This window comes from Siphateles boraxobius, unplaced genomic scaffold, assembly GCF_051911475.1.
Source record: "Siphateles boraxobius isolate OS27281-9 unplaced genomic scaffold, OSU_SipBor_1 19, whole genome shotgun sequence".
NCBI classification, from domain to species: Eukaryota; Metazoa; Chordata; class Actinopteri; order Cypriniformes; family Leuciscidae; genus Siphateles; species Siphateles boraxobius.
The window spans coordinates 24993634-25009947 of NW_027508799.1; the positions used below are offsets into that span (position 1 = coordinate 24993634).

Genomic DNA, 16314 nt, shown 5'->3' on the forward strand with positions numbered 1-16314 from the left:
TAAATTATTTTTTATTATTTTCAAGACATTTTGGACAATTTCATGCTTCCAGCTTTGTGGGAACATTTTGTAGATGGCCGTTTCTGTTCTAACATCCCAGCTAGAAATTTTTTGTTCTAAAAATGTTCTGAGAACATTACCATGCAGTGTTCTAATAATGTTTTCAGCGGGTAGTTTTATTTTGATTCCCAGAATGTTCTCCTAAATGCTAGGATAACATTCACTAAAAACATTCTAAATATGTTTAATGCTAACATTGTTAGAACATTATTCGCTAATGTTCTTATAACATTTTCAGCGGGTAGTTTTCTTTTTGTTCCCAGAATGTTCTCTTAAACGTTTTAATAACATTCTTTAAAAACATTCTAAATATGTTTAATGCTAACATTGTTAGAACATTATTCGCTAATGTTCTTATAACATTTTCAGCGGGTAGTTTTCTTTTTGTTCCCAGAATGTTCTCTTAAACGTTCTAATAACATTCTTTAAAAACATTCTAAATATGTTTAATGCTAATATTGTTGGAATATTATTCCCTAATGTTCTTATAACATTTTCAGCGGGTAGTTTTCTTTTTGTTCCAAGAATGTTCTTAAAAGATCGGATATCATTCTCTAAAAACATTCTAAAAATGTTTAATGCTAACATTGTTAGAACATTATTCCCTAATGTTCTTATAACATTTTTAGCGGGTAGTTTTATTTTTGTTCCCAGAATGTTCTCTTAAAAGATGGCATAACATTCTCTAAGAACACTCTAAAAATGTTTTGTGATGACCTTCTATAAAGGTTTAATCATAACATTTTTAGAACATTACATCCCCTAACATTCTTATAAAGTTTTTAGCGGGAAGTTTTATTTTTGTTCCCAAAATGTTCTCTTAAACAAAAAAAATGCTTAGCTAATAACTATAACATTGTTAAAACATACAATTTTATTAATCTCAAAACTAAAACATCAGAATCTAACAGGTTTATAAATGGCATCCACATAAATTATTAGAAGTTCTGCGTACAGTAAATGCCCAACATTAAATGAAGAAATCAGTAAAGTCCAATGTGCAATCATGCGTCTTGACTGCAGTGTTTGCTCAGAGCGCTCATCGTCAGTCTTTGCTAGTCTTGGTTCTTGCAGAAGAATAATACAGTCATCTGTATTAATATGTGTTCTACTGTTCTCTCTTCTAGTTGTCCAGCTGCTCTCCCAGTTAGCAGCAGTGAACTCTATTATCTGTGTGCATGGTAGGGTTTTTCCTCATAGCCTATAAAAGAAGATCATGCAACAGTGTAAACAGAAAGAATACAAATACATACATATTAAGATCACAAGCAATATTGACATTGAAAACTTTCAAAATTAGCCAGCCTAATTAGTAATCAGAAATTATGTAAAGACTAATTTATTGAAAGTATAAATATGATACCTTATGAGTATCTTTTTTGTTTCTGTAATTTAAAACATATACTTAATCCATATTAATAACACAACTAGAGGCTAAATTATGTGAACAAACGTTGATGTTGGCTTGAGAAGCCTGAACCTCGAACCAGGACTGGAACTCAGGTCGCCGTGAGCACAGCTCCAGCATGGCACAGCGCTGCCCACGAGGCTATTGCTCTGACTTAACAGCGCTTATATTGTCTATGGATCGTTACATTTCTTACAGATTTCTGCTTGTTTTAAATCAGATACAGATAAAGTAACACTGCATTTGAATGTATTGGCGATAGAACTATTTCTAGAGTGAATTAATCATACCTGTAAGTGCAGCATCTCTTTGCTATTAGTGAAGCTGTACGTTTTAGTTACTTCAAAAGCAGAAAGAAATATATGCTAAGCTAGTTATTTTAAAGCTAGTTATTTTAGTCAATAAAGTTTTAAATATGGATATTTTTCTTACACAAACGCATCGCTTCGCTTTAGTGCTGGGCGGTTTGACCAAAAATTTATATCACGTTTTTTTTTTCAAAATGATGCCGGTTTTTCGGTTTATGACGTTTTTTTTTTCTCATGCATAATCAGGTGTTCAAAGCATTTTCTACTGGTTGAGAGAGGAATTACTGCAGTAAATTGACTTAGGATGGTCTATTTTACTGTCATTAGTGAATATTGTAGAATAGAATAGCGCCCAGTATAACCTAAAATTGTTATTTCTTAACGTTCTAACAACGTTCTTGTAACCAGGAAATAACGTTAATACAACGTTTATATAACGGGAGAATTGAACGTTCTTATAATGTTTTGAATAAAGTTCTTATAATAACCAAGAAATAACGTTAATACAACGTCTAAAAAACTGGACGTTTTGAATGTTCCTATAACATTCAGAAATAACGTTTTTATAACTTAATGGGAACGTTATGAAAACGTTCTTATAACCTAAAATTGTCAGCTGGGGAAGAGGAGAGATTCGCAATTGCACTGAACACGTTTTAAGTGCAGGATTCTCTGAGCGAGTCCAGAGAAAATAGACCTATTCTAAAGCCTCGTACACACCGGGACGAATATCGGCTCGCGTTATTCGTCAGCGTTTTTCGTGTTCACACCCAAGCGATTTTCGCTGACGATGAGCCGAGTGAACATGCAAATTTATTCCCTGACATTAGATGGCGCTTAATGTAAAACAGAAATACCCCGGTCCACAAAGTGCTTCTGACACACGCTTGTCACTCAGAAGAAGAGAGCAAGTTTGTCGCGTTTGTCATATAGTTCTTTATTCTCGTTGGTGTCTCTTTATAAAGACACCAACAAGACCAGCAGCTCTACATTCATCTGGCCTTGCATCTTCCTCGTCTTATTTCTTCCCGGCAGAGTGTAGTCAGAGAATGTCTAATAAGTCTAATAATAATAATGTCTAATAAGAGAATGTCCGTAGACGGGCTTTGGTCATTAGACATTCTCTGCTTTGGTGTAGAAGACGCTGTATATCTTCTTCGCCATTACGTATGTGTGCTCGGCAAGACCGTTTTGTGTTTGAGCGCCCCCAAGTTGTGTTTTACTGTAACTTCAGAAGCTCCAGACACGTGAGCAAAAGCGCCAATCTCATTGGTCGGATAGTTTTTGACGCGGCGCGTCAAACCAAAAAAACGAACCCGAGGCGTTTTAAAAAAAATTACGCTTTTACGCGTGGCGTTTTACGCGTCGGTGTGCACACTCACATTGGCGCCCATTGTTTAGTCACGAGGCGTTAAACGCTGCCGAATATCGCACGCGAAATTCGTCCCGGTGTGAACCGGCCTTTACGTGAGCAGCGTGTATCTGAGAGCGCGGCACATTATATTCCGCGCGTGAGCAGAGAGATTCGCGCTCGCGCATTATATTAATGTACTTTCGCGCTACAATAATGCGCTCTCGACATTTGACAGGAAAATAACGCCATAGTTCTGCAGCATCCATCTTCCCTGTAACGTAACACCAGAGCACTGCTGTTTACTCTCGCCTCGCAGTCGCTGCTTAGAAGTGCAACATTGTAAAGGGTCCGTCTGAAACAGTGTCGCGTGGCGTAATGTCGTTCCGAACGTTGTGTAATTAAATACATCGGTATGGCGGTATATTAAAAATTAATATCATAACAAAAATATACACCGGTTTTCGGTATGAACCGGTATACCGCCCAGCACTACTTCGCTTCAAAAGGCCTTTATAACCCCGCCAGAGCCGTGTGGATTACTTTTATCATGGATGGATGCACTTTTATAGACTTAAAACAGAAACGGCCATTCACTGCCATTATAAAGCTCGGAAGAGCCAGGACATTTTTTAATATAACTCAGATTGTATTCGTCTGAAAGAAGAATGTCATATGCACCAAGGATGACTTGAGGGTGAGTAAATCATGGGCTAATTCTCATTTTTGGATGTCTTTTGGATGAGATCATTTATGGTCTGTGTTAGGTGCTTTTAGCACTAAAGCTCTAGGAGTTAAGAGTTGAAAATTTTTGTCTCAGAAAAATAATAATAATAATAATATTTAGTTCAAATAGGTTAACAATATGTTCGCTTTCTTAAACCAACATAATTATTTCCTAACATTTGAACAAGATTACTATAATCTGTATTATAATATAAAGGTAATTCTGTGAAGATTTACAACAAGTTACAAAACCACCTACCAGTTACAAGTCTCTTTAGCTCCCATATCCATTCACCTCTGCAGGTTTATGTTTGACAGATTGTGTCCTTTACATTGACCATCAGCCCCAGAGTAATTACCTGAAATATTTTAAAACATGGTCTGTCAACATACAACGATATTACAAGCACATACAATATTTGCTAGAAACACAAAAGACTGAAAACGTTTTAGACTGAATGCTTTTTCCAATTTTCCCATTACCTCTTTATGAATTACTGAAATATTATTAACTTTTACTTTCAAAAGACAATAAGATTAACACTTTTAAGTTGCAAAAATAGAGTATTCATATACACAGAACACAATATTATAGTAGGCTACCTTTGTTGTAAATGGAGACTTTATTGCGTCATCGGTTTTATATTCATCTTCAAACAGGCAGTTTGGAGTCTGGATTAAAACATATCTAGCTGTTATTCAAAAGTAACATATACTCAGATTTAATGCGACTGTCATACAATTCTAAGAAAGTGAAATCTAACACTGAAAGACATATATCAAGGATAAGAGAAAGCTATATGTAAACTGAAAAATACACACAAAAAAAAAACTTACAGTTGTGAAAGAGCTCTTCCGTTGACCAGGAGTTCTGTTGTTTGGCAATTTGTCAATTTAGACAACGGGCATTTTGCGCCGATTTCTTCAACAAAAACGTTACTTTCTTTGCGCTGTTTGTCGATTTCAAATGTTCTTACGTCATGAGAAAATCACGCTGTGATTGGTAGTTTTAAACGTCGATCATAGTGACCCCCAATCAGCTTCTCGTCTCTTCTAAACACATTTCGCGCAACAGTTCAAACAGTTCAGAGTAATATCCTCAACACTTTACAAATGCTGTTTTGATAATCTCCTCTTTTAATATGGAACATTATGCCAATATTTTATAGGTTAAAATAATTCTACAATCTGTTACCTAAACAGCTTCCCTAAAATATCCTTAAAATGTTATGAGCTTTTGTTACTCATCATATTATGAGATTTTGTCATCTTAGGCCAATAATGTCCTCAAAACATTTGATGAATGTTGCTTTGATAATGTTCCTCCTTTGTTATTGTGCTAATGATTTATAAAAGATAACAACATCCCTAAAAAAATCCTCAAATTGTTTCATGCAAAATGTTAAAAAGTAAATTGAAAGGAATGTTTTATTAAAAACATTTTATCATCTCAGGACTAAATAATATCGTCAAAACATTTTACGAACGTTGATTTGATAATGTTCCTCTGTCATTATGGAACATTGTACCAATGTTTTATTGAGAACATTGTCTTATCTGTTATCTCAACAACATTCCCAAAACATCCTCAAAATGTTACAGTTGTAATGTTCTTGCTTTGTTAACACTTCAAATTACAAGAACGTTTTATAAAAAAACACTCCGTCATCTCAGGCCTCAATGATATCCTCAAAACATTTTGCGAACGTTGATATGATAATGTTCCTCCTCTGTTATTATGGAATATTGTACCAATGTTTTATTGAGAACATTGTATTATCTGTTATCTCAACAACATTCCCAAAACATCCTCAAAATGTTACAGTTATAATGTTCTTGCTTTGTTAACACTTCAAATTACAAGAACGTTTTATAAAAAAAACACTCCGTCATCTCAGGCCTCAATGATATCCTCAAAACATTTTTCGAACGTTAATTTGATAATGTTCCTCCTCTGTTATTATGGGACATTGTGTCAATGTTTTATAAAAGATGATTCTACAAACTTTTACCTCAACAACATCCTGAAAATGTTACATATAAAATGTTCTTGCTTTGTTAACACGTCACATTACAAGAACGTTTTATAAAAAACACTCCGTCATCTCAGGCCTCAATGATATCCTCAAAACATTTTGCGAACGTTGATATGATAATGTTCCTCCTCTGTTATTATGGAATATTGTGCCAATGTTTTATTGAGAACATTGTATTATCTGTTATCTCAACAACATTCCCAAAACATCCTCAAAATGTTACAGTTATAATGTTCTTGCTTTGTTAACACTTCAAATTACAAGAACGTTTTATAAAAAAACACTCCGTCATCTCAGGCCTCAATGATATCCTCAAAACATTTTGCGAACGTTGATATGATAATGTTCCTCCTCTGTTATTATGGAATATTGTACCAATGTTTTATTGAGAACATTGTATTATCTGTTATCTCAACAACATTCCCAAAACATCCTCAAAATGTTACAGTTATAATGTTCTTGCTTTGTTAACACTTCAAATTACAAGAACGTTTTATAAAAAAACACTCCGTCATCTCAGGCCTCAATGATATCCTCAAAACATTTTTCGAACGTTAATTTGATAATGTTCCTCCTCTGTTATTATGGGACATTGTGTCAATGTTTTATAAAAGATGATTCTACAAACTTTTACCTCAACAACATCCTGAAAATGTTACATATAAAATGTTCTTGCTTTGTTAACACGTCACATTACAAGAACGTTTTATAAAAAACACTCCGTCATCTCAGGCCTCAATGATATCCTCAAAACATTTTGCGAACGTTGATATGATAATGTTCCTCCTCTGTTATTATGGAACATTGTGCCAATGTTTTATTTTGAACATTGTATTATCTGTTATCTCAAAAACATTCCCAAAACATCCTCAAAATTTTACATTTAAAACGTTCTTGCTTTGCTAACACGTCACATTACAAGAACGTTTTATAAAAAACACTGTCATCTCAGGCCTCAATGATATCCTCAAAACATTTTGCGAACGTTGATATAATAATGTTCCTCTCCTATTATTATGGAACATTGTGCCAATGTTTTATTGAGAACATTGTCTTATCTGTTATCTCAACAACATTCCCAAAACATCCTCAAAATGTTACAGTTAAAACGTTATATCTTAGTTTACATTTAACCTTATAGGAACATTATTTGAAATGATAAAACATCCATAAAACATTCTTAGAACATTACATTCAAATGTTTTCTTTAAAACATTAACCAAACTTGTAGGGAATGTTAGCCAAAGTTCTGAGAACGTTCCCTTCTAGCTGGGATGACTGCGCACCTGTCCTGACTCGACCCGATAGAACAGCTGTGGATGAAGTAGAGCAGAGACTGTGAGTCATCAGTAAGCTGGTGTGTGGTGGGTGTTCTGGCACAATATGGCTGCCATCGCATCATCCAGGTAGATGCTGCACATTGGAGTCAATTTGGTGACTTTGGGTGTTCCTGTGCACCCAGGAACCCTGCATCTTCCCTTCTTGTAACACATTTTTCCCATTGTGATGTATTGTGTCCAATACATCCTTGAAAAGTACCCCTTATCGCGCAACGTTTCCCTGAGGCAACAAAAAGAAAAACTAATTTTGTGAACATGTAAAATAAAAAAACTTCATAAAACCTGCTAAATGGCTTCTCTACACCTTCATACACTCACAAATATTTTTATACACAGTTCGAGTCAATTTAAATAGGATTACTAAAGCAAATAATTTAGCTTTCTTCTTACACAATATGCTCCTGTGACCATGTGTCAGAAAAGCACGTCCCTCCTTCAAATGGTGCTTGATAGTGACTCCCTAACCTTATTGTACTTTTACAAACATTCTAATTGGTTGCAATCATTAAAAAAAAAAAATTTACTGAACATAGCCTACTGTAGGGCTTAAGAAAACTTCCCGTTGCCTGAGGGCGATGCTGTGCTGTAGAGGGTTAATATTTAACCATTAAACATTTCCTGTTTCCTCCCCAGAACTCTTATATCAATGACTTATGTTTAAAATATAGATATCATTATATTAATACAGTTTATTTACCTAAATTGCTGGATTTAATCAATTATTTTAATGGTAAATAAACCTGATTTCTGATCGCGTTTCATACTGAGAGAGAACTTAGGACAATTTAAAAGGGCTTGACAAATCATGACATAAGGCTGACATCACACAACGCACCAATGCATTATCCCTCATGAACAATTATAACGTCTGATGTTTGCATACGTGTACCATTACATCCTTCATGAATACACATGACTTCTGATGTTTGTATACGTATATGCAAGAGACATACGTACCACGCGTCACATATGAAAATATAGTCTCAAATACAGCAATTTCATTGGCTACCGTGCTTTTGACGCATTAACGCGAACAAACAGTGCGTGTTGACACGGTCAAATTTCACGCGTTTTCGTTTAAAGACTATTGGCCCCGATCGCGTTCCATAGTATTGGCCGCCTGTAGTTTTCCATTTGTTTTGCCTCTAGTTAGCGCCGTGACGTAACTGTGATGTCGCTTCATTATATCATAACACTAATGCATACACACTGCAGTGAACGTGCTGCACGTCAATGCTGCACAGACGTATCATCATTGATGTAAAAAGTGCTGAATATTATTGTAAATCAAATAATGACAATTCTATTATTTACCTGCACAAATCAGTCTCCATAGAGACCGTCAAAAATTGCCAGTGCCGACTATATTTCAAGTCGTCACGGCGGGGTATTGGGTAAAGTTTTCAATTAGCAATAATCGCGCCTCGGATAAACCTCATAGGCTACGATACTGCCACTGCGCAAAGCTGACTTTGAAACAGCCAGAGAGGGCTACTGGTCGAACAACGCAGGAGTTTCATCAACGGTAAGTGAGTTTACTGTTCCCTATCACGCGAACAGGGTCGTTGTAGACTGGGATATGTAATTCAAATGCTGCAGCAAAAGGAAGTCGTGAAAAATATGTGTTTTCATGTACGTTTTGAACATAAATATAGACTATTGGTTGCTCTCGCGCAGTGCATGCTGGGATACACAGCAGTTTTTAAGCACACGCGGAATAAAGTGCCTCAAATACTTTACGAACATATTTTTTGACATACATGCACACGCGTACATAAAAGTCATTTTTCTCTGCAGTCAGTGGCAGTGCAATGCAATGATACCTCGTCGTTTCTTTATCACATCTATAATGTGTGACCTGCTTTTATTGTCAAAACTGCAAGTGACCACCAGAGGGCGGTATTTACTCTCTTAAAATAATTATTCCCCATTGACATTAACATTTTAAGTTGGCAAAGCTGTAAAAAATTGAGCAAATGTTATAAACTATAGTTAAAAGCGAATTTAACATCAAATTCGCCGGTAAAGTGGGACAAATTATCCTTCGAGTTGTTGCAGCTGATGATTCATTAGCTTGCGATTGGAATTTGATGCGTAACGTTACCTATATAAAAATGTTGGATACAATATAAAACCTGGTTGTATGTATCTTCATATCGTGTGATTATTCTAACAATATTGTACTGAATGTACATAACTCCTTTAAGCAGTTCAAGAGCGTTAACTTTTAGTCCATTTATCATCCTTCCTCACTAAACATTCGACTTAACCAGTTCTTAATTATACACAACACAAATATCAAGCACATGAACACAAAACAGTCGTATGATGTTTAAGGCGGGTGACACACTGGCTGCGTGGCGTGTCTGTTTTTATTTCGGCTCCCATGAAGAGGTTAGAGCTTGCAGACTGCCTGCGTGACACGCGCGCAAGCGTGTTGGAACATTTTTTCCAGGCAAAATAGAATAGGAAAAGATGTTTATATGTTTGTACACGAAAACATATTAATAAATTAAATTTTGATGGTTGAAAGTCTAGGTTTTGACATAAATTCAGATATAAATATAATTTAAAAATAAATAATTATCAATTTTCAAATATTGCACCTGTCAATACAGAACGAAAGATTCTGCAGTCTATTTTGCTTTCAATACTGCTGACAGTGTCTTTAGGATTTATATTTATGCTTAACATGAATATAGGACTTCCACAACTCTATCTCAACTCTCTCCCATATCGAACAAGGGTGATCCGTGTCTCCCATACGGGAGAGAGTGGTGGAAGCCCTATATAGCCTTCATGTTAAGCATAAATATAAAGCCTACTGATAAAGACACAAAGACACAAAATTGATATTTATTTATTTATTTATTTATTTATTTTTAAATTATATTTATATCTGAATTTATGTCAAAACCTAGACTTTCAACCATCAAAATGTAATTTATTAATATGTATTCGTGTACAAAATAACATATAACATTATTTTCCTATTCTATTTTGCCTGGAAACTCTTCCAACACACTTGCGTGTCGCGTGAAAAATAGGCGTCGGTTCTATTTCTAGCATGCACGCGTTTTCCGCGCGGCCCAAGCCACGCCTGAGATGCGCGTGTCACTCAGGCAGTCTGCAAGCTCTAACCTGTTAATATGGGAGCCGAAATAAAAACGGACACGCCACGCAGCCAGTGTGTCACCGGCCTACATCATTCACCACCAGAGGCCGCCACACATGCAGTTTTACCTGTTCACCACCAGAGGCCGCTACACATGCAGTTTTACCAGTTCACCACCAGAGGCCGCCACACATGCAGTTTTACCAGTTCACCACCAGAGGCCGCCACACATGCAGTTTTACCAGTTCACCACCAGAGGCCGCCACACATGCAGTTTTACCAGTTCACCACCAGAGGCCGCCACACATGCAGTTTTACCCAAGCGTTTCGCACAAGCCCTGAAAAGTGAAGCCAAAGCGTCTCGATCGCCCCCCGGTGACCGGTCCTAGTATAGCTCATAAACCCCGCCTCCCCATGTTATTCAATGGGACATGAGACCAACTAAACAATTAAATTACACTTCACATATTTTTTTTTTCCAAAGATAGTTTCTTTCATTTACTGTAGTTTTTATCACGCTGATGTAATTTCAAGTGTTTTTTTTTTAAATAAGTTTGTTTTTAGTTAGTTATTTGATGATATAAAAACAGCGCTGTGGCGTACATGATTGACCGCTGTGATTGACAGGTTCTCTGAACAAAGTAGTCACTGAAGCAACAACAGACTTTTTTTCGGAATCTATGGAGGACTGAGGAGATTGGAGCTTTAAATTTAATATCTAAATTTCTATAATTAATTATTTCACACCGACATAATGGGTTGTTCTGCAGCAGAGGCGTGTGCATGCGATTGATTCAGCGAGAGTGAGGGCGGGACGCGATATTTTTTTTCACAGGATGGTAGGGGAAGACTCATGAATATTCATTAGGGAACTCATGCCTGATTGGTCTGATAACCTACCCCCTAACCCCGCCCCAAACCTACCCGTCACTGGGGGTCTGATGACCTACCCCTAACCCCGCCCCTAAACCTACCAGTCACTGGGGTTAAGACCAATCAGGGATGAGTTCCCTAATGAATATTCATGAGTCTTCCCCTACCATCCTGTGAAAAAAAATATCGCGGGCGGGACGTTGATTTCGCGGCTTTACTTCCTGCTCACTACTGCGCATGTCTGGTCCCGAAATCGCAACTGCGCAGACTCAAGTCCCAAGATGTCAGCGTCATATCGGGACAATGGCGGCTTCACTTCTCGCCAATGCAAGAGAGCGAAGGGGCGTCGTCCATCTTTTTTTACAGTCTATGGTTTTACCCATGGACATCATATAGAGACTAGATGCCCTATTGGCCGCTGTGGCGCAAGAAATGCGGCCGCCATCTTAAACCGGTCATACTCCTATTTGCGTTGCATAGCAGCAGTAGATGCCAGAGCACTGTGCAGCATATTCCTGCTCAAATCGGCGGACCATCGGGGTCCGTAAAGTAAACTCGGGGATTACTTTACACAAGTAAGATTTAACATTTAACATTACCATACTATTAGTTGTATTTTGTGAACAAAATATTCAATGTGTCCTGTATCGTAGCTATGTGTATGACCTTTGCAGCAAAAAAAAAAACCCGTGTGAAAATCAGTTCAGTATTCAGTGAGATATGATTAATTAAATGCGCTGGCAGCTCATTGCACCTGCCAAACAGATTACACTGAGCGAAGCGGGTGACCGGTTTAAGATGGTGGCCCCACGGCTCGTCCGCGCCAATAGGCAGTAGCGGTCGATAGGGCGTCTTTCTATATGATGTCTATGGTTTTACCAGTTCACCACCAGAGGCCGCCACACATGCAGTTTACCAGTTCACCACCAGAGGTCACCACGAAAACTTTAAAGTTTCACCAGCAGGAATCAGCATCACAATCATTCTGACATGCAAGTTTCACCGATAGTCAGTTGGTCACAGTTTCAATTACTCTTCACTGTTTTGCTCTTGATTATTTTCTTGTATCATTTCAGCTTTATTGATAAACTTAATGCATGCATAAGGGTACATTCGAGCTAAAAGAAATAAAAATCCCAGAAAGGAAACCAGATGCTTTATTGAGTACATACCATTTATTACAGAACAAATGAAAGACTGTCAAGTTTAATTAACTGCGAACCATATTGTCACTGTCCATAGTACAATGCTGCTATCATTAGCCTACTTAATATACTTTGTGGAGCTCTTTAGAATTACACATTATTTGAAGATCAACAATTATAGAAAACCATCCATTATAATGTCATAAATGCCTCACGTTGCTCCATCATATAAGATAAAGAAACAGAAGAGAACATAAAAAAGAGCATGAGAAGGATTTAAAGAAAGACAGATGAAAAGCGCTAACAAGGCCATTTGTCATGTGACCGCTAGATTTGGTCCACCCTCGGGGGTGAGGAACTGCACTTTGGGCACGGCGAGTGCCGAATTGTTGCGGCGCATGGAGTTTCCCTTGCGCATGGAGTTGTTCCGCCGCATGGAGTTCCTCTTGCGCAAGGAGTTCTGGTGCGACAGCTCGCTCTTCTGGAGCGTCTGGATCAGGATGGAGGGCTTCTCGTCCAGCTCGCGGGCGCTGCACTGCGGCGTGGCCACTTTGACCGTGTTCCCGAACTTTGAGTAGTCCACCGAGTACACGCCCTCTTCCTCGGTCACTATAGGCAAGAAGCGGTGGCCCCACTGGATCTCCTCGGTCACATACGAGGTGCGAGCCTGAGTGGTGATGCCCGTGGTTTCCACAACACCTTCCAGGATTACGATGACCTCCAGGTCGCTACACTGAAGCTCCATCGCGGAGAGATCGTACAGGGGACTGTCCTTATCGATGACGTGACAGATGATCAGAGGCGCTAACAGGAAGATGCTGTTGCTGGCCACCACGCTCTCGGTCTGGACGTCGATCTGGTGGATGGGTATGATCTCGCCCTCCGGCGTGGTGGTCTTTCGGACCACCTGGAGGCGAACGGCAGCATTGATGATCATGCTTTTGCGCAGGTCTCCCACCCGGATCATGAAGCACAGGCGGTTGTTGCGTACGGCGATGACGGCGTGCCGGCTGAAGATGAGTGTCTCAGCGCGCCGGTGGGACTGGGCGGTCTTCATGAAGATGCAGCCCAGCATGACGGCGTTTATTATCAGGCCTATGATGTTCTGTAATATGAGCATGGTGATGGCCGCCGTACACTGCTCCGTTATCATACGCCCTCCGAAACCTATCGTCACCTGCACCTCGATGGAGAAGAGGAAGGCAGAGGTGAAAGAGCTGGAAAAGATGAAAGAGGAGTCACAGTTTTAGGCTCCTAAAATGATTGAAATAAGTTTCTATCTACATAGAACAAAACAACCTAGTAATTATTTTTCTCTGTAATAAAAATACCATCCAATATCAGCACTTCTTTAATGACATCTGTACAATATTACATACATCAATTGTCAATTCTAAATTTGAATTATTTATTTTGAATGTGTTTTTTATAACTACATAATTTGAAAAAGGAAACAATAAAGAATGAGTATCTGTCTTTATTATTTTAATATTTAACTTTGTACATAATAGTAATATATATATACACACACACACACACACACACACACACACACACACACACACACACACACACACACACACACATTCATAATACATAGATTTAATAAACAGATGTATCTCAGTTTGACATTTTTCAACTTGATTTTTTAAATAAATATTTATAATTTGAAATAATACCCCAAAAATCTTTATTTTAAATAAATATTTATTTTAGATTATTTCAGTCATTATAAGGTTTGAATTATAAATGTATATTTATTTATAAAATAAATAATTATATAGTCTATAATTAAATTATATAATAATAATATTTTATTTGTATACATTTTATAAATGTAATAATATTTATGCAAGAATGAAGAATGATTTCTTCTAATACTTTTTACTTATAATTACAGTTTTAAAATGTATAAATGTAATACTAACATTTATGCAAGAATGAAGAAGAACGATTTCCTATACAATTCTTTATTCTTTTCATTTTTCCTTTTCAACAAGATCTGCTTTATGCTCTACTTTTAAACTTACTGCATTTGCTTGAATTAACTTACAATCTGATTCCAGTCATTAGTTTGCCCTAATAAATCTTTTTATCATGAGTTTTGATACATAGACATGTTTGGAAAGTCTAAACATCATTATTTCTCCATCACAAACGTCAAATCAGAATCTTCTGATGTCTGTCACTTAACATCATTTTGCCATTGACCAAAATGACTTGAGCACACTTACTTGACATTGGTGACACATTGGTCTACGACAGGTTTACTGTCTGTGTTCAGATCCCCGTGCGCAAACGCCACCAGCCACCAACCCATAGCGAACAACAGCCAGCTGCACAGGAACGTCATGGTGAAAATAACCAGCGTGAAACGCCATTTAAGATCCACCAGAGTAGTGAAGACGTCCTGCAGGAATCTGCCCTGCTCGCGGATGTTCTTGTGGGCCAGGTTACACGCGCCGCTCTTGGCGATGAAGCGCGCTTTGTTCACCCGGTCTCTGAACACGGGCTTGCGTGGAATCCGCGACACGAGCGCCGGAAGAGCGAACTCCTCAGGAATGATGCTTTTACGCGGCAACATTATATGGGCATGTCACTGCAGACGCTAAAGGAATAAAGCCTCTCCAACGACTGTCAAACGCGCAGTTCCAGTTTAATAACCATCCTGCCCTCTAACTCTACTGAAGTGGCACAAACTAAACCAAAGATCGTTTTTACATATATCAGATCTTAATCTGTGTTCTTGTGTGAGTTCATACAATAAACACTACATAAAGAGCAGAACACACATCATGTACCGCTAAAAGTCTTCAAAAGTATCTTTATGATGATTGTGGAGCGCTCTACAGGACTTGACGCACATGGGCGGTACATGATCACTGTCCTGCTGCCTCTGAGAAACATTCAACCTGAAGAGGAGAGTCTTTTAAAACTTCTTTAAAAGATTTCATTATTTATATCCGCCCTTATTTTATAGACTAGGAAAATCAAGAATATACTAAATCATACAAATCGAAGTAAAATGGAGTTCTTACAGATATGACAAATTAACAAATAGCATGTAGGCCAGTCACAAAATAATTGCAAGTCAGGACATTTAAAAAATGTGTAAAATTTGTACAATTTGTATGTGTGTATCTACGTAGTTCTGCAATGTGATGTAATGTTATTGAAAGAATGCAAGGAGTTTCAAACTGGGGTCCGGAGACACCTAGAGGGACGCAAGAGGGCGCTAGAGAGTAAATATATTTGACTTAATGAAAAATATATATTTTATCTTAAACTTTTAAACTTAGTTTTACGGTTAACTATTCGACACACATTTGCTGAAATTCTTATTATTGTTTTATTCTGCTTTTCTGAGGACAGGTCGAAAATCATCAGGTTAATCATTAATATTTTATATAGGCTACAGAAAGCCATATTAACAGTAAGAAATAATAATAATAATAAACAAATGTACATAGTTTGCAAAAATAATGATAATATTTTCTTCTATGAGACGTGCATCTTTTTAAGAATAGTTTGAATCTGTCTATCTTTTCTATGAAGTTTTTCCACTGTTGTTTTAGGCTGCTCACAGTAATATTCTCTGTAAAACTTATTTGGAGTGATATTTATTTTGTAAAGCGCTACATAAATCTGAAAATATTTCTCCTCAGGTTTAAACACCAAACATTATCCTAAGAATGGATAAAAGATACACTGACAACCTAATACAAAGTAATCCAGTTTTTTTTTTTTTTTTTGCTTCAATGCGTTTTCACAATTTAAAATACAGTTAGGATATTTAAATGTTATATTGAGCCTTAATATTTTTCTCACACATTATAAATGGGTTTCTGTATATAAGAATATATAGCTGCATTTATAATAGGAATGGGGCAAGATATCATATGTAGGAGCCTTTGGCATCATAACGGAAAGTTCAATGAAATAGCGAAAATGT

At 37.2% G+C, this 16314-nt stretch overlaps 1 protein-coding gene, 2 long non-coding RNA genes and 1 other non-coding gene across 7 annotated transcripts in view; 1 reads left to right on the plus strand and 3 right to left on the minus strand.

The window, feature by feature from the left end:
• Window positions 1-4130: 4130 nt before the first annotated feature.
• On the minus strand, window positions 4131-4803 carry LOC143741544 (uncharacterized). The gene is made up of 3 exons (XR_013205122.1): window positions 4691-4803; window positions 4457-4525; window positions 4131-4212 (listed from the first exon to the last, which is right to left on the minus strand). It is a non-coding gene; the product is annotated as an uncharacterized LOC143741544 (long non-coding RNA).
• A 3556-nt stretch (window positions 4804-8359) lies between these two features.
• The window catches only part of LOC143741934 (uncharacterized), a 47543-nt gene continuing 39588 nt past the window's right edge, over window positions 8360-16314 (plus strand). For 2 of the 4 annotated variants that reach the window (XR_013205285.1, XR_013205284.1), the window contains exon 1: window positions 8406-8754. This is a non-coding gene — a long non-coding RNA (uncharacterized LOC143741934). Of the gene's footprint in view, window positions 8755-16314 lie in introns of all 4 variants that reach the window. The other 2 variants (XR_013205286.1, XR_013205283.1) reach the window with 2 other exon arrangements.
• On the minus strand, window positions 8557-8697 carry LOC143742582 (U4 spliceosomal RNA). The gene has a single exon (XR_013205496.1). It is a non-coding gene; the product is annotated as a U4 spliceosomal RNA (small nuclear RNA).
• kcnj8 (potassium inwardly rectifying channel subfamily J member 8) lies at window positions 12357-15265 on the minus strand. The gene is made up of 2 exons (XM_077234482.1): window positions 14597-15265; window positions 12357-13579 (listed from the first exon to the last, which is right to left on the minus strand). Exons 1-2 carry the CDS (start codon window positions 14944-14946, stop codon window positions 12679-12681), a joined length of 1251 nt encoding a protein of 416 aa, XP_077090597.1. The 5' UTR covers window positions 14947-15265; the 3' UTR covers window positions 12357-12678.